This window comes from Diadema antillarum, unplaced genomic scaffold, assembly GCF_040938485.1.
Source record: "Diadema antillarum isolate AM-2024a unplaced genomic scaffold, OU_Dant_1.0 seq00000069_RagTag, whole genome shotgun sequence".
In the NCBI taxonomy this organism is placed as follows: domain Eukaryota; kingdom Metazoa; phylum Echinodermata; class Echinoidea; order Diadematoida; family Diadematidae; genus Diadema; species Diadema antillarum.
The window spans coordinates 3,056,195-3,079,678 of record NW_027271168.1 but is presented as its reverse complement, the minus strand read 5'-3'; the positions used below and the strand labels follow the sequence as shown (position 1 = coordinate 3,079,678).

Here is a 23,484-nt window from a genome sequence, read left to right as displayed (position 1 = left end):
AATATCTTGAAACATCATCAGCTTGTACCTGACAGAAATTATGAAGAAATCATCTCACATTGCATTTATAAGGAAATTTTTTGGAGCTCTCATGGCTGAGATTAATTAATTGCCACTGAGTTCCTCCTTTTCTCAGAAGGAAAGCAATTACATAAATAATAATAATGCCACTTCGATTCTGATGTCAGAAAATAAAAGAAAAAGGGAAATCACTCTTTTAAAGGACCATAAGAAATACTAGACACTTTGAGAAGTAACAGACACCACTGTCACATGCACAGATTTGGTGGTTATAGAAAAACATGCATATTTCTTTTCATTTGACAGATGTAATCTGCATGATGTCAAAACAGTTAATACAATTCTTGCTTAGAACTGACTTCATACTGGATACATTGCCATCTCGCATTCATACACACATTGCAAGACACACTTCGCATATTGCCATGACAACCATAAAACTCCTTCAAATCTCAGAAATATACTCTGCAACATTGAGTGACAAGGTCACGAAAAAAAAACAGGCTTCATACTTATTCACTGTATCTGAAGAATGGATGGGTAATGTTACCGGAGACTGTCGGACATAATCCTCAATTTTGTCTGGTTCGCCGACGCCATGTTTACGCAATCCCGTTAACAGGCTTGGGAGATACAAACAAAACAGCAATACAGCGTGAAAGAAGCTTCAAATTGGCAACTTTCAAACAAGGAATAAAAAACAGAGGGTCACTTCATGTTACGTTTTAAAAAATGTGGTCAATTGATCACTGGAACAGTTGTCACGATACACATTCAAAATCAATGAAACATCTTGCCAAAGGTATAAAGAAAAGTATGCAATGTTTTTAAGACTATTTGGTGTCTTATTGGAAAACCAATTCATCTTTTCAGCAATTATACTATGTTAAATCTGCAGAATGTGACTGGGTTGTTTTCTTTGAGTTTATCACGCCTTCAGTTTTTGTAAAACAAATCCAGATAAAATGATTTTATAAAGCTGTGCACAGCACTCTTGCTGGATTAAGGTTCCACTTTGTGACCCGACAGTTTCTTAGTCCTTGTTTTAATCATATAACATACAAATCCTAACACTTTGCTGTAAGTCTTGTGCAGAGATGCTTCTCTTGGACAGAATTCTTCAGAAAATTTGGGTCATTATTTTCTGTACAAAGATGATCTCTCTGTGAAATCATTTGTCAAAATGCCTCAAGTTGTGAAGAGATCAGTTATAGTATTTGGATGGCTAATGATGGCTGGTCTTTGTAAATGGCTTTGAAACCACTTTATGCATTTGCTAAGTGCCAAAAGGTCATAACATATAGTAATGACAAGAAAAAGAAGATGCTACAATGAAAATATGGTCAAGCCACCACATGCAAATGCGGAAAAATAAAACATGATACAAATTTCCTTCCTTCCTAGTACCAAGGAAAATGCACCTTGATGAAGAAGGAGTGAGATAACTTGAAAAGGTAAATGAAACAGAACCGACATTTTCTCAGCCAGGCAATAGCAGATAAGGTCTCTACAAGCAGTTGATGTACATGTCGTGAATGGTACGTCTCCAACTCAGCAAAGGGGGCAGAGATAGGGCCGAGTCCACAGTGTGAGGTGGTTCCAGGGTGTGAGGGGGGCCCAGAAAGTCAGGCCGCCACACCCATCACGTGTCCGTTGACTCTAGAATGCTGGTGCTGTGGACTAGTGACCAGTAGTGCTCCACGTTGTGCTTCTTGAACTGCTCTCGAGCCACGGACTCCGTCGGGCACATCTTGAAGTAGAGGTCACTAAAGTTGCGCTGCTTGACCATGCCGGACCACACCAGCTGGCAGTGGTTGGATTTCTGCTCAGACTCATCACCCGAGTCTTCATCTGTATTGGGGTAGGGAAGGGGGAAAGGGAAGGAGGAGGGGAATGGTAGATTGTAAGAATTGAAGAGGTCAATGTTATTTCGATCATGATATACCTCATATGATATAGTAGCGAGCTTTAGATCTGTGATGAAAAAGCTTAGACAACGCTAATACTGCAAAAACGAGCCCCCCCCCCCCCAACACAGTTTTTTGGTGATAATTTCAAGATGCAAATATTCTTTCTGCTGAAATTTCATTACTTTTTTCTTTTACATCTTGCCTGCATTTTGAAATCTCATTCATGAAAATCGGGGTACACTTGCCGAGATATAGCACATTTTCACGATCAATGTGACCAAAAATGGCAGTTTCCAGTGACTTTTGTATGTACAAGCTGGGGGGGGGGGGGGGGGGGGGGGGGTCAATAACTCAGACTAGGCTTACCTTCATCCTTGTTGGTTTTGTCCTCTCCCCATTTGATTCTGTGTAGCATCAGCCGCTTGAACTTCTTCTGCTGTTTGGGACCTGCAAGGGGTGAGACATCAAACCAACCATACTTGTTGCAAGAGAGTTACCTTATCTTGCAAAATATAAGTATCCTGGAGTGCATTTACTTCCAATTAAGTGGGAATTAGACCAATGGACCATTCCTCCAACTTCATGGACATACCTTTTCCTGCAGCCCAGCAGCAACAAAAAAAATAAAATTTATTCACCTGCTCCCTCCAATTAAGTTGCTTAGTCATGAATTCACTGAACATTCCTAAATTGTTGCTACGTAGGGAAAGCATCCAAGAAGCCTTGTGGTTGTTAAGGCAATCTCTTGTAAACAAAGCGTGCATAAAATTTGACTACACACAAAAAAAAGTATGTTTTAGCTTACACAGTCAGTCTAAGTTCATGGTGGAGCATCGGACTCACATCTGGAATTCAAATGCAATGTTATGATCACATACTTCACAGTCATCAATAATTGATATACAGTCAACCGCTTTTAAGCTGAAACTACAGGGACCCGAGAAAATCATTCATGATATATGAATTTCGATTAACACGATAGAAAATAAATCATTCATGATATATGAATTTCGATTAACACGATAGAAAATAAACGCAAGTTTATACCCATCTTGGATGATGGATGATGGGTGGTGGAGTCGCAGCATATATAAAACAAAATTTTCAACCGAGATGTCTCTCTGTTTCAGTCCCTGTCGGTTTAGAAATTATTTGGATTTATATGCGACCTCCTCGTCTCCCTCGGTCAATTTCAAGTATTATTTTGTGTACAGTATATTTTCCTCCCAAAAACCCAAACGCTGAATTATATATTGACCATATTTTAACTAGTTTGGATTTTTTAGCTACAAAGTACCCAAATGCAGGCTTTGTTATAGCTGGAGATTTTAATGATTTGGATGTTACTCAAATACTGTTATTAGAGAATTTCAAGCAAGTTGTGAATGAACCCACAAGAGGTCAGAATATTTTAGATAAGATTATCACTAATATCAGTCATGTTTATGATCCAGTTGAGATTTTATCACCCCTTGGGATGAGTGATCACAATTGTATCTTTTGGTGTCCCTTACACCAACAATATAAGTTTGAAAATTCAGGTAATAGGAAGAAAAAAAGAATTGTTCGACCCTTAACTGATAGTGGTATTCGTGAGTTTGGCAGCTGGATAACACAGCACACTTGGGAAGAACTTTACATTACCGCTGATGTTTCTGAAATATGTAATATGTTTTTGCAGGTTTTAAAGCACCGAATAGATCAGTTTTTACCTGTGAAAGAAATAAGTATTTATGAGAATGATAAACCATGGATAAACTGTGAAATTAAAATATTGATGAAAAAAAGACAAAAAGCATTTATTGATAAGAATGTTAAATTATGGAAATATTTTAGAAATAAAGTGCAAAGAGCAGTAAAAGTAGCCACGGATAAATTTTATAATGAAAGAATACAAAGGTTGAAAATTAACAATCCTGCTGATTGGTATAAACATATTAAATTGATGACTCATGGAGTTCAATGTCAAATGCAGATTGATGTACCTGATATTAGTGAAAAAGAACGTCACAATTCTGAGTATGTAGCAAATTATATTAATGAATTGTTTTTATCTGTAACAACCGATTTTTATAAACTGGACAGATCACAGTTACCTGCATATCTGCCTTCACCTTATGAATGCCCAGTCATACAACCACATGATGTTTTCAATAAGTTACGTAAGTTGAGTTTACGAAAATCAACTGTGTCTTATGATTTGCCAGTGAGAATAATCCGAGAATTTGCTTATGAGATATGTTTTCCTTTATGTCATATTATCAACATTGCCTTTAAGCAGGGTACTTTCCCAAAAATGTGGAAATATGCTGAAATTATTCCAATTCCCAAATGTTTTCCCCCAGTAGTATCTGAGTTGAGACCAATAGCTCTGACCTCTTATTTTGCTAAGATTGCTGAGTCTTTCATAGTTAAATGGCTGTTAGAAGACATTAGGGACCAAATCGATATCAATCAGTTTGGTAACCGCCCTGGTCTTTCAACTTGTCATTATTTGATTGCAATGCTTCATAACCTGTATAAAAATGCTGAAAAGCAAAGCAATGTATCAACTATGGTTTTAACAGATTTTTCGAAAGCATTTGACCGAATTGATCATAACATTCTGATTCATAAGTTGGTATTTATGAATGTGCGCCCATTTGTTATTTCATTAGTTGTGGATTTTTTATATTGCAGACAACAGGTTGTTAAATACAATGGCAGTATCTCTGATATTAGAGAATGCAATGCAGGGGTTCCGCAGGGAACAAAACTTGGACCGGTTTTGTTTTTGATTATGATAAATGATGCTTGTAAAGATTGCCCTTTTTCATTTTATAAATATGTTGATGATTTGACTATTGTAGAGGCTAGGAATAGAAATCAACCATCTCAGATACAAAGACAAATTAATGCACTGGCAAGTTGGTCATTGTTGAATAACATGAAACTTAATCCTCAGAAATGTGTTTTTATGACAATTTCTTTTATGAAGCAATCAATTCAGCAAAGTTTGTGTATCAACGAAATTTTTTTGAAAGAAACAAGCACTGTTAAGATTTTAGGGGTGTATTTTCAGCAGAATCTCAAATGGGATGCACATGTTTCTGAAAGGGTGAAAAGATGCAATAGGAGATTGTTTATGTTACGCAAATTGAAACACTTTAATTTATCAATAGTTGATCTTATTACAGTGTATACAGGATATATCAGACCAATTCTAGAATATTGTGCCCCACTTTTTCATTCGAGTCTTACAAAAAAACACACAGAGGTAATAGAAAAGATTCAAAAACGTGTATTGAAAATCATATTAGGTTGTAATTATGTTACATATGATATGGCCTTACAAGTGTGCAATTTATTATCTTTAAAAGAAAGGAGAAGGAAATTGTGTTTAGATTTTGCTCTGCAGTTAGAAAAGCACCCCAATCATTCATTGTGGTTACCGGATCAAAGAGATGTTAAAATCAATTTAAGAAATATTACAAAATATTCTCAACTGCATTGTAAAACTGATCGGTTTAAGAAAAGTGCAATACCGTATTTTATTGATATACTGAATGATTATTACTGCAATGACTCTTAGTAGAGTTTTTTATTCTTAGTACTGTCTAATGTGTTGGTAAATTTATTTATATAGTTATATGTATAGGAGTTTGCAGCGTGGTGGGTAGGGAAGACAAATGATACATTTGATTAGGAAATTTTTATGTATTTTATGCATGCTAGGAAACCCCACTTTTTCCATACTGCACTCAAAGTTAATTTTTTTTTTGGGGGGGTAATTTTATTATAATTATGTTATATTGTTAAAAGGCTGCGGTATTTTAAGGTATACCCGACTGTAAAGAGTGCAGATTTTCTGTTTACAGCGGTAATGAGGCGATATATTGTATTTTTTGTAGTTTTTGGGATAGTTGTTAGACATTTACACAATGTACAATACATGTAGGTGGGCCTGTCTTTCAACGTGCACTTAGCACAGGTACATTGTATGGGCGTGTGTTGGGTGTGGTCTTGTGGACATGACGGTGCTTGTGTGTGTGTGTGAGTAATGTATGTGTGTGTGTGTTTATGTGTGTGTGTGTTTGTAGCTGCAATATGTGTGTGTGTGTTTTCCCTGTGTGTACGTATAGTGTATATGTATGTAAATGTATGCGCGTGAATGTGAGTGTGTACATACGTTGTATTGTACATCGAGCATGTGCACTGTGTTTATGCTCATGCGCGTTTGTGAGTGTTGTACAGATATGCGATCTACACATCAATGTACAGTACTGTATGTGTGCATGTGTGTGTGTGTGTGTGTGAGAGAGAGAGAGAGAGACAGAGAGAGTATGCCAGTGAGAAATGCTTTAGGTATGAGTGGGTAGTGAATGTGTGTACATTACGGGGGAGGGGGATGATCACCTCACCAACAAAATAATGTTACTGCAAGTATTTGTGGAATGTATAGTGTAGGTTGTTGACGCGTCTTTCCAACCACACTGCAAACTCCTGTACTCCCTTTTGTATCTGTAGAAGAGCTTACATTTTTTTTTTCTTCTTCTTTCGACAATGAGTTGAGTAGCCCTGAGTGTTTCTTCCTTTTCTTTTCTTTTTTTTCTGTGAAAAAAAAAAAAAATTAGGAGTGTACCGCTACTGTTTATAAAATGTCCATTCATTTTTTTTTCTTTTTGTATTTATATAACAATCTGTAGCGTTAAAAATGTATTAGTTGTGTATACAGAATGTTTGAATGTAATGTATTTTTTTATGTATTATGATTATGTTATTATTTCATCTGTTTTGCTGTATAATCTCTGTATATCTGTGTAATTCGACTTTTAGTCGCCGACTCAGATTTTATTTGAATAAAGACCTTTTAATCAATCAAATCAATCAATCAATCAATGGAAGAATGTTTCTCTTTTACCTCGGCAAATCTTTCAACTTAGGCGAAGTCCTGTTTACCTTTGGGAACAGTGATTTTAAAAATGTTCAAGATATCACATTTGATGCATATGTGTAGATCTGTTGTATCACAAAACATCCTACCATATAACGTTTTTGCAATAAAGCTTAAAATATTAGGAGATATCAGTATTTTTCTCATTAAGCCATAACTGTAGATGGTTTAGTCTGGCAACATTTTTATTATAACCATTGTTAACATTTTGTGTCTTTAACAATACTGAACATTGATTATACAGATTCACATTTTTACAGTGATTGTTTCTATCCCAAACTCACATTTTGGAACTATTTTAGAGCACTAATGCTGGGTTTTTGTTTCATCTGCAAATGGTAAATTATGCCTTTAAGTGAGATTGACTGTATATTATCACTTCTTCTTGATAGGAATAACAACAATGCCCATCTATGAAGAGCAATGCCTGTCTATGATGAGACACACACACACACAAAAAAAAACTGAACTTACCGCCCTCTACGACCACAACATTCATGTCCTTGTGGACGACAGCAATGCCCGTCATTTGAAGCTGCTTTGCGTTGGCCTCCACCTTGAAGCGTTTGGCTAGGTTGTTGAGGTTCAGGACACGGTAGACGTTGACGTGAACTTCGTGAGATGTGTCCTCTCGGATCTTCCGCTCTTTCTTCTCGCGTCGCTGCTCCGCGGTGAGCTTCCTGGCGGCATTCGTCTCCTCGTGGTTCCTAAGGAAACACAATAATGGAATAGAAACCTGTTTTTTTCTGTAGCATTTCACTGGTGAACAGAGTAAATCACAGGTCATTCCTAATCTTGAGTCTTGTGACACAGGGAAATATCTGATACAGGGAAACCCATGTATAACAAGCTTGTTTACAGCAGAACACTACTTTTAATGAGGTAAATTTGGCAGTCGTGATTTACCACTTACCGTATTTAGCTGGTGACTTTTTTAGTATGTTTACTATGAGGTACCAGTGATAATAATGTAAAATTGGCAGTCCTGGCAACCTCATTACAGCAGACTTCCCTGGATAAAAGTTTGAATAAGGAAATTTGGGAGTCGTGCAAAAACAAAATTGATCACAAATTGTTCACATAGGAGCTTTATTAAGACAAATTTATTGCTTAGGAATGAATGCAATTAAGTCACAGATATTACTTTTATCCAGTAATCATTGTTACTGTCAATTTGCTACAAGTGTGCCAGATATTATTTACATCAATTTACTTTCCCTGTCTTCCATTATGAATGCACATAACATAACCACTTGTGCCTGCATGAAAGGCTATAATACTTTGCCAGAAGCATAAAAGATGTTTTGAAACCAATTTTATGACAACACCCTAAGCCATGGAGCCAATCTGCATGCTTATCAATATACCAGGTATCCATTCCACCTTGCTGTGCTGCAAAGGAGCATGCAAGTAATACGTAAAATATGGCATCAAGTCCAGACAACAGGGATGCCAACATGGTAAATATGGTATAAATACAGTATTCTGAGTGCGGACAAGGCATATTTCTAATGAAAAATTATTTTTTACCTTTCCTGAAATAGACTTGTTTAGTAATAAAATTTGGAAAAAAACAGTATTTTCCATGAAACCTGCAGTATTCTTGGCAAAAAAAAAATAACAGTACAAAATACTGAAAAAAAAGGAACAGTAGGCATCTCTGCATCAACATGCAGGTGGATATTGTGTATTATGTAACGCCTGAAGAGATCCTTGTCATTTGATTGGTTGTTTGACATTGATTATTCGGCCCATTTCACTATGACGTCATCATCCGTGCAACTGTGGCTCCATTTACCGTGCAATTTTGGATCCGTACGATTTCCTCCATTGCACGCTCGCTGAGAGCCCGGCACACTACACGTGTTAAACGCTTGCTTTTGCAGTGTGTGTATATGCGACAGCGCACTGAGCACTCAGTGAGCTGCACTCTCGCGATCTCAGAATCTCTCGTTTCTAGATTAATAAAACATCAAATGACAAGAATCTATTTTAGGCGTTATATAAAACAAATAATAAATGTTCTACATTGATGCAATATTTCATGAAATATTCTGTCAATTGCGTTCATAAACATTCACTATTTGTATACTAATTTCAATCGTCCAACCTCTGTCGCTTCTCCATCTGTGCTCTGACGTGGGCTTCCACCTTGGTGGGATCCTGGATTGCCTCTGTTCCCAAGACCCTCATCAAATTGGCCATGCGAACTGTGAAACAAAATAGACTCCTTGTTAGCATATGTAGCTTCATTTCCAGGTTTATTTAGCTGACAAGAAAGGCACAGTTCAGTGGAATAGCAACCACATAAATTCTAGCGCAGTCAACTTCATAACCGTATCTTTTACTCTCTAAAAGTTGTTTTCTCTTTTGCTTCTTTTTCTTTTTTTCTTTATATGAGCAACAGGCCCCTTACTATTAAATCAATGACGTGAGAGTCAGGCTATGACTGCATCTTTACGAGATTCATCACATCATGCTCTCTACCCTACGCACCAATGACCAAGAATCAATTGTACGTAAATCTAACCATGGCACAAAACACCAATCATGTGTCAAACAAAATCTTTCAATGTTATTTTCATGCCTGGTCTCACTGAAACTGTACCATACCTCATCACCTTCATCACAATTAAATCAAAGCTGCCACCGTCAGGCATACTATCATCACCACCTACACAGAAAACCATGTGGTCATCGCTGTAACACCTAAAAAGAATGTAGCTATCCAATTGGTCGATTGCCCATCACGTGACATCCAGTTCAAAGTACCATCCCACGCTGTGGGTGTCAGCCGTGCAGTTTTGTTCGAGCAAAAATGGATAATGCATGACTGACATCACCATTTTCCATCGACTCCCATGTTACACTCACGATTGAATTGAAGTTTTTGTTCCATTACACAGCTCTGATGTCACAATAAACAAACATTTGCCACGCTCACTCAACAATTACAAGCACGCTTACAAGTGCATACTTTTGTCACTCATTTTTGTTAACAACTTCAACCGATCGGTGTTGCATATATACGTACACGGTGACTCTGTGTGGCTACTAATTCGTCTTTCACAGAAAATGGTTGCCATTTCTGTGCTAAATTCAAGAATCTGTGTGAATCAAATCTGTTGATGTTCGAGGTGTTGCATAAAACAAATAGTGTATGGTCTTTACTCGTGCGATGGTACAACATTTCGCACAAGTTGAAAGATGAGGTGCACTATTCAACAAGGTAGAGAGCCTCCATCTTCCACCTCGTGTGAAATCCTGTACCATCGCACTCATGACCATTCAATATTTGTATACCATCGTTACTTATGATCACCTCTACCACTACTACCACCTCTAGCACTCTTACCACCACCACCACAACCACTACCAGTCACACGATGGATACCTTTTGGCTCCGGTGGTGGCTCCAGCCCCATCCGAATCTTCTCCTGCATCTCCTTCAGGGTCTCCCTCCTCTTCTGCCTCCGCAGCTTCTTCCGCTCCTTCTTGGTCAGAAAGATGGGCATCTCCACATCCTCTATCACCCCACCTGGTTGGAGGATGGCAGAGAAGGGAGGAGCAATTTTTGAGATGATTGTCGAGAAGAGATTTAAAACTAAAAGGGCCGGGGGGGGGGGGGGGGGGGGGAGGGGGGGAGGAGGCTTCTTGACTTTCTTTGTTCAAGTCTCGTGCAACTTTTGAGACCAAATTTGCACTGTCCGTGCACACTTTTTCGAAGCCACGCCCATTTTTGTAACGGCATGTCACCCTAAAACGGGCACAATTTTGTGACTTTGTGTACATTTCCTATGTAAAACAGTGCTCTGTCATAAAGTCATAAAAACCTTATTATTTTTACAATTAATCACTTTCATTAATTAATTTTAAGCTAATTATGGTACAAAAGTGGTCAGTGACAATCTCCAATAAAAAAAGAAAATACACAAAAGTTGAAAAACAAAGAAATACATAAGTTCCGAAAACAATAAAATACATAAGAATTGAAATGACTTTTGGAAGTTTTTATGATGTACAATTGTTGAATATGCTAAAACAGATATACAAACCAAAAAGTAGACTGTCAATGCTTTTAATTAGGCTAAAATATGACCTTGAGCTTAATTTGCATAATAAATTAATTAAAATTAGAAATTGCAGAATCCGCCCCCTTCGGTTTTAGCATAGCCAAAAACGCCCAGCCTGATAAGGTTAAAACTGATCACATCTTTTTCATTCCATTCATTCATTATTTTTTTCTCACTTTTTCCAATCCATTTATGTTATTCCACCTTGCAATGACATGCCTGGTTGATAAATCCCTCGACTAAATGTATTCATTCTCATTCACCGTATATTATTCAAGGTTGGTAATGGCAGTTTCTGGTATACATTCAATTTGCACTTTGTGCTCTGCAGGGGATACTACGGTGCTCCAGATACCATGTGTAGAAACTAAGGCTGGTGAGGGTAGTTTCTCATTTAATGGACCATCAGCATGGAATACCTTGCCAAGAGAACTCTGCTCATTACCCTCAGTGTCAATTAAAAAAAAAAAAAAAGAGTTCCTACATTATTCTTATCTCGTCATTGAGATGATTTATACTGAATAGCAACTGGGCTGCAAGTAATCACCTGTGAGCATTTGTACTGCTGCTGTAGTAACTGCAATTATTGAAATTCCAAATATGTTTTGTAATTGCTTACAGTTTTATGAAACAGGTCTCTCGTTCCATGTATTTTAAAGTGCATCAACTAGAAAACATGCTATTTTGCAGCCTAAAGGAATACACCTGTACTTGTGAAAAACTGTGAGAGGTCTTTTTATTTCCATCCCTGCTGAAAGCTTGCCTGCAGAGCAGACAATAGGTATAAAAAGAATTCCATGCAGAGTGTGATACAAGTACATGAACTAGCACAATGTGGTGGAAAGTATGCCACAAAAGCACAAATATGATGCAGTGTAGTAAATACTGTGAGAGCATGTCTCATCCTCAAAGATTGCCTTACTGATCCCACAAAAAGAACAAAAACCTCTCTTTAAGAGGTAAGAACACTATGCACCCTAAGTATCCCATGTGTTTTCATATACATGGGAAACTCGGTATAACGAACACTGCTATAACGAGATATCGGTTATAACGAGGAAATTTTCTCGGTCCCAAATTTCCTTCCACACAAGTCTATGTAAAATGCTACTCTTACAGCGAGATCGGCTATAACGAAATAACTGCTATAACGAGATAAATTTTGTGACTTCCAAACAAAGAAAAACATAGTCAATCAAACCTGCTATAGCGAGGTAAAGCAAGATGCCTTCGGTAAAGCTTTACTTCGCCTGTGCTATCATCTTCCGAGATTGTAAAGCTTGATGCGCCAAAAACTGTCTTGTACACACATAATCATTTTCTTCAGTGCACTCCAGCTAGCACTGCATGTTGTACGTGTAAGTGTGTGTGTGCGCGCACACTGATACATGCAGAAAATGTGGTGGGACGGCCATATGTATACATGACATCATCATGACGTTTAGCAGGTGTGAGGCAATCTGATGCTGTGATTGGCTTTCTACGTAGGGAATTCCCCATCTTCACACACACGCAGTCATAATGTACATACAGAATGTGTCACATACACACACAGCATTGTGCAGACCACTGATATTCAAGCTTTCCACACAACACACACCCATACAATAACCACATGCCAATCCACAGACGATCTTGATACAATCGCAAGCTATATAAATTTACGAATTCAAACATCTACTATTAATAAGAAACATTGGATTTCCTTGGCGAAAAACATCTTCTTACCCATAAAGGTGAGTAATTCCCTCACACACAATATCAAGTTATCAGTATTGATTGAAATATGATGGGTAGTCCCACATGTGCAAATTAATGTCTTTATGTTATGCCTTCTTTTATGCCTACTGATATAACGAGATATCGGCTATAACGAGGAACATGACTTGGTCCCGACCATCTCGTTATATCGAGTTTCCACTGTACTGTAAAAGTGGAAATTTTCGCGGTGTTGAAATTTTCGCGCATTTCGCGCAACCAGAAACTAGCGCGAAAATAAAAGCCCGCGAGTATTTTTGCTTGCCATATATTCCTGCGTGTGACGTCTTGATTCCGCGGAATTAAAAAACACGCGAAACTCTTCTGACCCGGCCAAGCGCGAAAACTTAATCGCGCGAAAATATCCACTTTTACAGTAATCATCAATGATTCGATGACAACCAATCTCTAGTTTGACAGTAAAGAATCTACCAGACCTGGAGCTTCCATCTGGATGGGGTGCTCCACAAGGTTAGTGATGCCGGTGTACTTGTCTGCAGAACGGCCGTCGCTCGTCTGGGGCACCTCACGGTTGACGTCAGAGTACGACTCGTTTGGAAGAATGAATCCATCCCACCATTCCACCACAGGGATCTCATTCTCTCTCTACATAGGAATGACAATTTGTGACATTCGTACGTGAACGCAGACATAATGGCAGTAACACAATGCCCACTATAAATAACCTAAAACACAGCACCAAAATTTGAAGAGGACTCTACATGCAAACTATCTATTCCATGCTGGATTTTGGGTGTCTGTTTGCTGTTGTTGAGGGTTTTTTTTTCCTTCTTATTTGTAATTTCAATGCAACATTACCCACTAAAATCTAATTCACATCTAATTGCAGTCTTACTGATTGTAACAGAGATATCAGAGCAAGAATATGCTAAAATCCTGATCACCTTGTTTAGTCTCAATACCACAGTGTGTGATGTATTACGTACCCTACATGAAGTTACAACATTGACATTCATGCTTGACAAATGCAGAGCACAATTACTTCAGATAAGCAACTAAGCACTGGTGTAATCTACACAACATGGTACCACCTAAAAAGATATCCCATTTTAGAATATTGTATATATTCTATTCGACCACATGGTCATTGAAGCAAGGCCCTGGATGCTTTTAGCAGCCAGGGCCAATTTGTTTTACTCGCCCCACAGCCAATACCACTTGACCCAGGAAAGTGGGCAAGTGGGTCCCTAGCAGCCTGCATAAGCACACATGCACACACACACACATACACACACACACACACACACACACACATAAAACCATTTATAGAGATATAAGAACATATACCATCACAAACGAAAAAGGGAAGATTAATCTGATGTAGTAAATAGGTAAGATATAGATAGGTATGTATGCCATTCTGACACTCACCAGTTCTCTCTTTGGTTGGATGAGGGCTAACTTTGTGGCAGATGTGATTCCTGTCTTCTTCGCTGCTTGGGCAATTTCATTCTGTAACCTTTCCAATTGGGACTAGACAGAGGAACATAAAGAAAAATTAAAGTATAGAACTAAAAAAGAATGGATACTTATTTGAATTTCAATGAATATAAGGAGCAGGAGCACAGTAAAGTATACTTCTTTTAAAAAAAAGACAGAAATTTATACTGATTATCTGGAAAAAGTATTGTAACCAGTTGAATTCTTGGCATAACAGGATATGATAATACTGATGTGCAATGATGCTTTATATGGTGTTCATTAGGGAAAAAGAAAAACACACTGATCTCAATTTAGTACCTTTGATAAATGTGGTTAATTTTAAGTTATATTCACTGCTACATCAATAAACCACTAACAATAACCTACAGTGCAAATAAAAAGTGCACACTAGCACACTCTGGAAAAGTATGCCAGTACATGTAACACAGCACCAATAAAAACTTGAGCGATGCATAGCAGTTACAGGGGAAAAATCTTGTATTTCATATGGTAATCATAGGGCGACTTCACTGTCGAGAGTCATATGTTAAATGCTTCAAAGAATATCTTTTCAAAAAGAGCTAATCGATAGACTTCATCAGCATGGCACTTTCATGCCAGAGTTATCCCAATACGATGATCATCAGCTATTTTGCTGATAAAATCAAAAGGAAGTTTCTCCCCCTCAATACAAACTTTTTCCACACCTTTGCCCGTATTCTCTGTGCAATCTGTTCAAATTTGCCCTTATCGTGAAACTTGAACACTTTTCGGCCACCCCTTGCAAGGCCTGGGGCCAGACGAGGGTCAAAAAACTTGCTGGAATCCGAGGCGAGGTCCTGGGGTTTCTCCTGCTGGTTTGCCTTGAATTCTTCTCTCCTCTTGGCACGGATGTTGGCCTACAATAAAAGAAAGTTAATCCATGTGAATTCACGTCCTCTTGTGCTATGTATGTAGCTACATCTGATCCTTAAGGATATCTTATTCCTCAAGAAAATAGATAAAGAATTTACACTCTCTGGAACTGCTGTGGTACGAATTACACAGACACAGTGACAGAAATAAAAACATTTGACACACTCTACCGTATGTCCCCAAATTAATTACAACATGGGACCCTCCGCAATGATATCTTTAAAGATATTGAATCAATCTAAACACAAATTCAGGGTATGAAACTATAACTCATTGCCCACATCTTACCGAAAACTCCTTTCGATTTGCTTCAGTGGTCAGAGAGAAATGAGGAATTTTGTAGAGGATGTCAGGAATCTCTTCCCTCCAAGTTCTGTCTAATCACACACAAGATTATCGAAGTGCTAAACTTGGAAGAATCAGACTCATGACATGCTTTACAACAATCCACATTTCTCTGTGACAGCTTAACCAAATTGAATGGGGTTTTCTGCAAAATAGAGCTAAAATGTTATGTTTTAAGACCCTGAAGTAGCATTTAGTCAATTTAATCATGTTGGGTGTTATCAATGCAAAAATCTGATTGTAATTTTTTTTTTTTTGGGGGGGGGGGGGATATACACCATGTGTACTGTATAGCCGTCTACAGTAGTTCTCGAACCCTTTCACAGTTTATAATGGAAAGATATCCATTATTCCTCGATATCCAGATATTGGCATATATGTATGCCACTCTGTCATGTGCTTCACTATCATAAGTATAAAAATAAAGCAACATTGTGAACTTAGAATGCACATGGTCAACATACAACACAAGTTTTATTTGAGTCATAGACATTTGAGCAATATGCGGCGATCCAATAGCATACACTGATGTACTATGTATACTGAAGACTGAATGTTTTTATGATATTGCCAACACATACGCATTTTGAGACTGCAGACCCAAGGATAAACATTTCATTCGCATCATGTAGCTACTGAGGTCATGAAATAATACTGTGTAAAATACTTGGATCACTCACCTTTATTGTGGGTCTGTGCTGGGGAAGCTGGATTACACGTCCTGAAGTATCAATCGTCCTCCCTTGCTCATCAAGAATCAAGGGAGCAGGTCTGAGGAAAGCAATTAGGCGACACCTCATCAGAATCTGTGATTTTTATTGGACTCTTTTCATTGACAAATAACGGGAAGGGAAGCCATCCATTTGGTCACACACTTAAAACAGAAAAGCGTATTTTGACAAACCAGTAACCACAGACATGTGTATTTCCTCTTCACAAATAACTCTTATCAATATGTTACCTAGCTCTCTTGAATTATGCAATTTGTAAACACATAAAATATCCTAATATGAACACCATTAACTAATTAGAAGTCTAGTGAGAAAATGGAAATGAATTAACTATGCTAATCCAAGAGAGGATATGAAGGTGGAATGCAATTCCATTCACCCATGACTCAGTTATATTCCACTGCAGTTTTAGAATGGAGACTTACAGTTTTGTACAGTATATCTTTTCTTGAACATGGAATGACAAAGCTTATTATCAGGGGCACCGTGGCATAGTGGATAAGACTCCCAACTCCCAATCAGATTACCCGAGTTTGATTCCCGCCCAGTGCTTACATGTATGTCATTGGACAAGATATTTTTACCCACCACGTCCCTCTCGACCCAAGTGTATAAATGGGTACCTGGCAATGATAGAGTAATGATAAGGCCAAAAAAAAAAAAAATGGTTTGTTTGCCCTTCGCGACCGACCGAAAATCGGGGAAATTTCGGGTCAGGTTTTTGTTGTTGTTGTTGTTGTTGTTTTTCGCTCTTTCAAGTTTTTTTTTTTCCACAAATTTCATCTTCTGCAAATTTGTGAACGGTTTTAAACCCAAAATTATCCATTTTAAGCTAAAGAAAGAATGAAAAAAAAAAGTCTAAAAATGTTTTTTCATCTCATTGACCCATCGTAATCGTGTTCGGGCCGCGCGGGCCGCAGGCTACGTTTTGTAGCTAGCATGCAAGCTACCTTTTTGGCTCACGTGCATAGGTAGTGCGCTAGCTAGCTACAGCTGTAGCTACCGTACCAGCCGCTGCGAAGCACAGCGCGACTGCCAAGATGGCTACTTTTGCAGCATCCATTACCAGCTGTCATGACACCAAAACTGATTGGAGTTCAGTTGCCAGCATCTCACTGGAAGGTACTTTTTTTGGAGCTGATTTAACAAAGGCTGCGTTTATCATCTTTCCCCTGTTTGAAACGGTTTTCAAAAGCCGTTTCCAAAGCGATGAAATGGCTTCCAAAATAGTTGCGTTTATCAACTCATCACGAACACGAAAACTGGCCTTGTCACTTCGGAGCTGCATTGCGTAATTTGACTTAGAGGAGAAGGGGTCATATACTGTAACCGCAGTACAAAGCCGTTTCAAAACAGCTTTGCGTTTATCTTGCTTCAAAGGGCTTCTAGAAACAGGTTTCTGGAAACCTGTTTTGAAAACCTGTTTCTGAAGCACAAATTTGTGGCTTTCGAAAAGGCTTTCCAAACCCCATGATCAAAACAGCTTTGCATTTATCAACTCATAAAAATTCCTTGAAAGCCGATTGAAAAACCTGTTTCTGCCGAGAAAAAGAGTTGATAAACGCACCCAAAGATGAACGTTATAAGTGTTTGTCAGTGAGTGTTTCTGCCTCGCCTACCGGGCCCTGGCAAGACGTAAATTCGAATGAATCCCTTGGAGTTTTGAGTGCATTAATTTTGCGCCACATCCTGTACAAAGTTGAACGAGAACTCAAAGTATTGCCAGAAGGATGAGTGTATTACGAGATGCCCTGCCAAAATTCAAAATTACATGGGTAAAAAGGTATTTATAAAAACAAAACAAACAAAAAAACGACCTACCGACCCTCTTGGGTTTTGACAATTAAGGGCAAACAAACAATTTTTTTTTTGGCCTAATGGCAGAGCCCTCTGGTAGAGCAATGGCAACACTGAAGAGGCTACCCTGGATAAATAAGACCTTATCATTCTCCTCTCTGTAAACTCTACACTCTAAATTCTGACACAATCAAAAAGCTTCAATACCAGGAGAGAATAAATCTCTCCTACATTCTTGTACCCGTCATGTAAGAATCTTACTTAGTGAGAATCGTAGGGGCGGGTTTGGGTTCCTCTGGTTCCTGCTTGGGAGGGGGCGGTTTCGGTACTGGTGGCATCTGTGGCAGCACAGGCATGGGTGGCAGCTTCAGGCCGCCTAACCCGGCGTTCATCATGGTGGCCTGGATACGGGCTTGAATCTCTGCTGCCTTTTTTGCCTTCTCCAGCGCATCATTCCTCAGGGCCTCTGGTTGGGTGGTTGGGAGGCTGGGTTTGGGAAGCTGGAAAGTGAGGAACATGGAATTTTTTATTCACAAAGATCTTCTTACCAAAAATGTATATGCCAATGGAAAAAAGAAAAAAAGAAAAATGAGATCTTTAGGAAAGCACTGCCCTGCACTGTTGGACGATACGCATGATGCATTGTAAAACTATGACAAATATATCAGATACCTTAAACTCTATTTTTGATATTGTCTTCTAAATCCAATTACTTAGAAAAACAGATATTACCTTATCAGTGTACATTTGAAAGAATGGAGTAACTGAAATACATGTATAATCTACCAAGATTTCGCAAGTTGACAGTTGCAACCTATGTATAAAGTAACAAACCATACAACCATGACACAGCTAGGGGAAAACTGTTTAGAGCACCTTGACACCATTTTCTTCATCCCCAGGTAGGTGTGAGAGTTTGGCTCTCTTCTTGAAGCCATCGTAGCCGTCATCATCTTTGCTTGGTCGTTTTGACGTCCTGGCACTGATCTGATAAGTGGCGATGTCATTGAATAGTGTTTCCACAAATCTTTCCGCAGAGTCTTCAAGCAGTGGTTTGAGCATGTCTGAAAAAGCAAAGCATGGTGATACAATTCTTTTTTAATATCAAAGGAGGATCAATCAAGGACACATTTATAACAATAAATACAAGCATTTAGTGTCAGCACTGTTCATAATCATATTGAAGATTCCATTTCTCTCATAATGATCCTCATCTGGATTATGCATGGTGATACAATAAACACATCAAATTCAGTGCACTTTTTAACTAGACGATCTCCCTCATGCACGTAAAACATTGCACAAGTTTTCCGTTGATACTGACAAGTTATCTACAAACTAATATTGTCCTTCATTGCATCATGAATTTCAGATCAAATTGTCAAACTTCTTGTATTCAAGCTCTTGAAGAAATCATCATTACAGTCCACACCACAAAAATAAAAATAATGCTACACTTTTGTGATTTTTCTTTACTAAATAGTAAATGATACTCTTTAGTCTTTTAAAAGACTCAAAGATCTAAATCTATGGTTACTACTTTTTATGGACGATGTTAATGTCAATGCCTGTGGTGTTACTCGTTAGGCCTATTAGGCCAAGTAAAAAAAGAAACCAGTTTCTCGTCCTCGCGCGCATCGATTTTGGCCGCCGCATCGATTTTTTTACTATTTACTATTTTCAAAATGGCGCTGAAAATACCAAGAAATTCATAATTCTCGTCCCAGCCCGCTCCCCGCCCGCATCGATTTCCAGTTGCCGCATCGACTTTTTTGAAATTTACTATTTTTTTCGGCCGCCGAAAAAGAAAATCGACAATTCACAATTCACCTACCAATCGTGATGTCTTATTTCTAATTACGCCTTGCGTCCTCTACTTAGCTGTAGTACAGCTGTAGCTTCTGTATAGTGCGTACAACGCATGCATTTCACACTGCGAGCTCGGCAAGAAGGAATGACCCACAAAGCAGTTGAACTGTAGTTGGATGGGCGGGCCTGGGCTGTGATGTAGATCTACAGCGCACTCGGTACGTCGTGATGTAGCGTAGACAGGACGTTGAGCACCTTCTGTACAATTCTCTCGTGCTGTTGCCCGCTTCATGTGCTGCTAGATTGATTGCGCAATATACCACAAACCCCGTTATAACGAGGTCCGTGGGACCGGCGATATTACCTCGTTATAACCGGTAACTCGTTATAACCATACTCATCAAAAACAAAGAAAGACATAAGCATGACGTCATATACCCATCAATGAAACTTAAACATATCCTTTGCGTTGTTATTACACAATTATTGAGCGTTATTATTGAGAGAATAAAGGGAGATTATTTTGTGAATTAGACGAAGAAATAGAGGCTGAAATGATAAGTTAATTTTTTATTGTAATTCTTGTTTGTTAAGCTTTTTCTAAACACCAGCGCAAATATGGGGGCAAATATATAGAGTAACATACAGGCAGGCCTTGTTTACCGTAACTTGCTAGGTATTTTTACGCTGTTGGTGCCCAGCGGGAATGCGATGATTTCATGAATCATTTCGGCTGTAATCATGTACAAATGGATTAAAAATGCGTTCTTTATTTTCTTCCGAAAATCTCTTCGCGTTTTGTACGACCGTTCTTGAAAATATGTGACAGGATTGAATGTGGGAGGTTGTCATCCTGTTTACGCAAATCTGTACCAGATCTATTCAAACTAATAAATGCATTTGTTTCTTTTTCTGATTTAGGTTAACATGCGTCATTCAACTTTTTTTACGCTACTGTCACCTGGCGAGATCGCGATGATTTCAGAATAACATACGTGCGTTGTTTACCGCTAACTTGCGAGGTATTTTACGCTGTTGGTGCCCAGCGGGAATTCGATAATTTCATGAATCATTATTGGCTGTAATTTTATACAAAATGTATGATCGTTGCGCTCAAAGGGATTAAAAACGCGTTCTTTGTTTTCTTCCGAAAATCTCTTCGTGTTTTGTACATCCGTTCTTGAACTGTTGAATGCGTTTGTTTCTATTTCCGAGCACCGATTAAGTAGGTTAACATGCGTTATTCAACAATTTTTACGCTACTTTCACCCGGCGAGATCGCGATGATTTCAGAGTAACATACGTGCGTTGTTTACCGCAAACTTGCGAGGTATTTTACGCTGTTGGTGCCCAGCGGGAATTCGATAATTTCATGAATCATTTGGCTGTAATTTTATACAAAATGTATGATCGTTGCGCTCGAAGGGATTAAAAATGCGTTCTTTATTTTCTTCCGAAAATCTCTTCGCGTTTTGTACATCCGTTCTTGAACTGTTGAATGCGTTTGTTTCTATTTCCGAGCACCGATTAAGTAGGTTAACATGCGTTATTCAACGCTTTTTACGCTACTGTCACCCGGTGAGATCGCGATGATTTCATTAATTATTTCGGCTTTAATCATACACACTCATATTTAAATTATCATTCGTTAAATGATAATGAACAAATCCAGATCTATTCAAACTAATACATGCGTTTGTTTCTTTTTCCGAGCACCGATTAAGTAGGTTAACATGCGTTATTCAACTATTTTCACTCTACTGTCACCTGGCAGGATCGCGATGATTTCACTAATTATTTCTTCTTTGATCATACACACTCATATTTAAATTATCATTTGTTAAATGATAATGAACCAATCCAGATCTATTCAAACTAATAAATGCGTTTGCTTCTTTTTCTGAACACCGATTAAGTATAGGTTAACATGCGTTACTCAACTATTTTAACGCTACTGTCACCCGGCGGGATCGGGGCGATGATTTTATTATTTGGGCTTTAATCATCCAAACTCATATTTGCTCAAAACCAGCAAAAGAACTGGAGGTCGGAACTAAAATCGGAAAGGATATAATGACGAGTTGCACACGCATTCCGATTGTCCATTTTTGGTCACAATTTTATTGTCGCTACATGAAAAGTTTTTGAATGCGTTATCTATTTTTTTCTCGTTGCGCTGTGGTCTGACCTTATATCACGCACGCGTTTCTCGCGAAAAAGAAAATCGAATCATTATGTTTAATAATTTAGTAGGAACATCGGAAGGTGTTCCTGTGTCTTATCGCGTGATTAAGAAGAAAACATTGAAGGAACGGTTCTCTGCTAAACAGGAAAAGACATGGATAGCGAGATTTCGGTTTCCAATGTTTCATTTGTCGCTTGTTTGAAATTTGGTCAAGAAATGGAACCTCGTTATATCCGATCAAATTGCTTATGTTTTTCTTTATCATGATTTACCGAAATTGTCCATTGCAAGTACACTGGTATCAGAAATGCCATTACATCACTAAATACCAGTATAAAGATGGCCATTTTCCCTTCGACATCTGTAGTGGAAAGAAAAAGCAAATGTATTTCTGCATGCATGAAGTTTCATTTCAAGTATGGTACATATATCTATTTGTTTGAAAATGCACAGAGTGCAGGTAAGACATACACTTGGGACCTGGTCTCTCATAACACAGCTCCCAGAGTGATATTTCATTTCGTAAATTGGATATAGAAAATAGTAAAGCCCTCTCTCGTTACCTTTCTCAGAATTACCGGACGAGAAACACATATATTACTTTCATTTTGACAATCCTCGAAAAAATAGTAAGATATCAAATAGTAAGGACCTCCCTCATCGCCTTGCTCAAAAAACCCGGACGAGAAACTACTTTCTTTTTTTACTTGGCCTTAGTTTTACAGTTTCAGAGAGAGGAATGCTGTTATCTCTCTGGTGGTGATGCCCATACCCAAATATGTTCACTTTTATAAATCATATTGTTCTGTTTTAGAAAAAAAGAAAGAAATGGATTAGGCCTACACTGTACTTGATGCATGATGAATGAAAAATATAAATTTACAATAAATTACACTCCGCATACTTTTTTTTAATGTTTTATTAAATCAAATCAGAATCACATTGTTTACACACAATTGGCAACAATTTTACACTCCGCATACTTACCAACAGTTTTTACTTTTGTCATTCTTTTCCCGATGCAGTTGACAGCAGCAATAACAACGGTTGGTTCACTTATTCCTAAAACTTTCAGGACGGATCCTTCGACAACCGGGCGCAGTTCGTCTAAATCTCTCTTTGACAAAGCCATGGCCATGTTCGTGTCGCCTGCCGCGTCGCCAGGCCAGACCTTGCCCTTTGACTCTACACAACAGAATAGAACTTCTTGCCAGCAGCAAACGGTATAGCTGGGACCACAATCAACAAATTTCCAAGTTACTTTTCGGATGGTTCAAAGATTACAAAATTTCGGCTAGCGGACGCACTCACAATGAATTTGCATCGTTGCTATTTGTCACTTAGACATAGACCATGATGGTAAGGCCTCTATTAAGGTTCTTTCAGAGCAACATTTTGAGACAAAGTTTGAGAGTTTCACATCTTACCATCCACCACCGCAGTCAACGTTGTCTCGCCGTGCGCGCGCGCTCACATAGAAAATCGACTGCACGCATAATTATGGCATGCAATTCAGTTGAATTAATGTGTGCGAGATGTGCGCGCACGGCCGCTTTTTGCGCTC

The 23,484-nt window shown here is 38.4% G+C and overlaps 1 protein-coding gene across 1 annotated transcript; it reads right to left on the bottom strand.

Moving 5' to 3' along the window:
* Window positions 1-260: 260 nt before the first annotated feature.
* LOC139725955 (U4/U6 small nuclear ribonucleoprotein Prp3-like) lies at window positions 261-23,347 on the bottom strand. The gene is made up of 12 exons (XM_071637038.1): window positions 22,908-23,347; window positions 18,803-18,990; window positions 18,188-18,426; window positions 16,079-16,169; window positions 14,846-15,037; window positions 14,088-14,189; window positions 13,133-13,301; window positions 10,259-10,402; window positions 8,975-9,074; window positions 7,339-7,571; window positions 2,298-2,378; window positions 261-1,872 (listed from the first exon to the last, which is right to left on the bottom strand). Exons 1-12 carry the CDS (start codon window positions 23,056-23,058, stop codon window positions 1,664-1,666), a joined length of 1,899 nt encoding a protein of 632 aa, XP_071493139.1. The 5' UTR covers window positions 23,059-23,347; the 3' UTR covers window positions 261-1,663.
* Window positions 23,348-23,484: the final 137 nt, after the last annotated feature.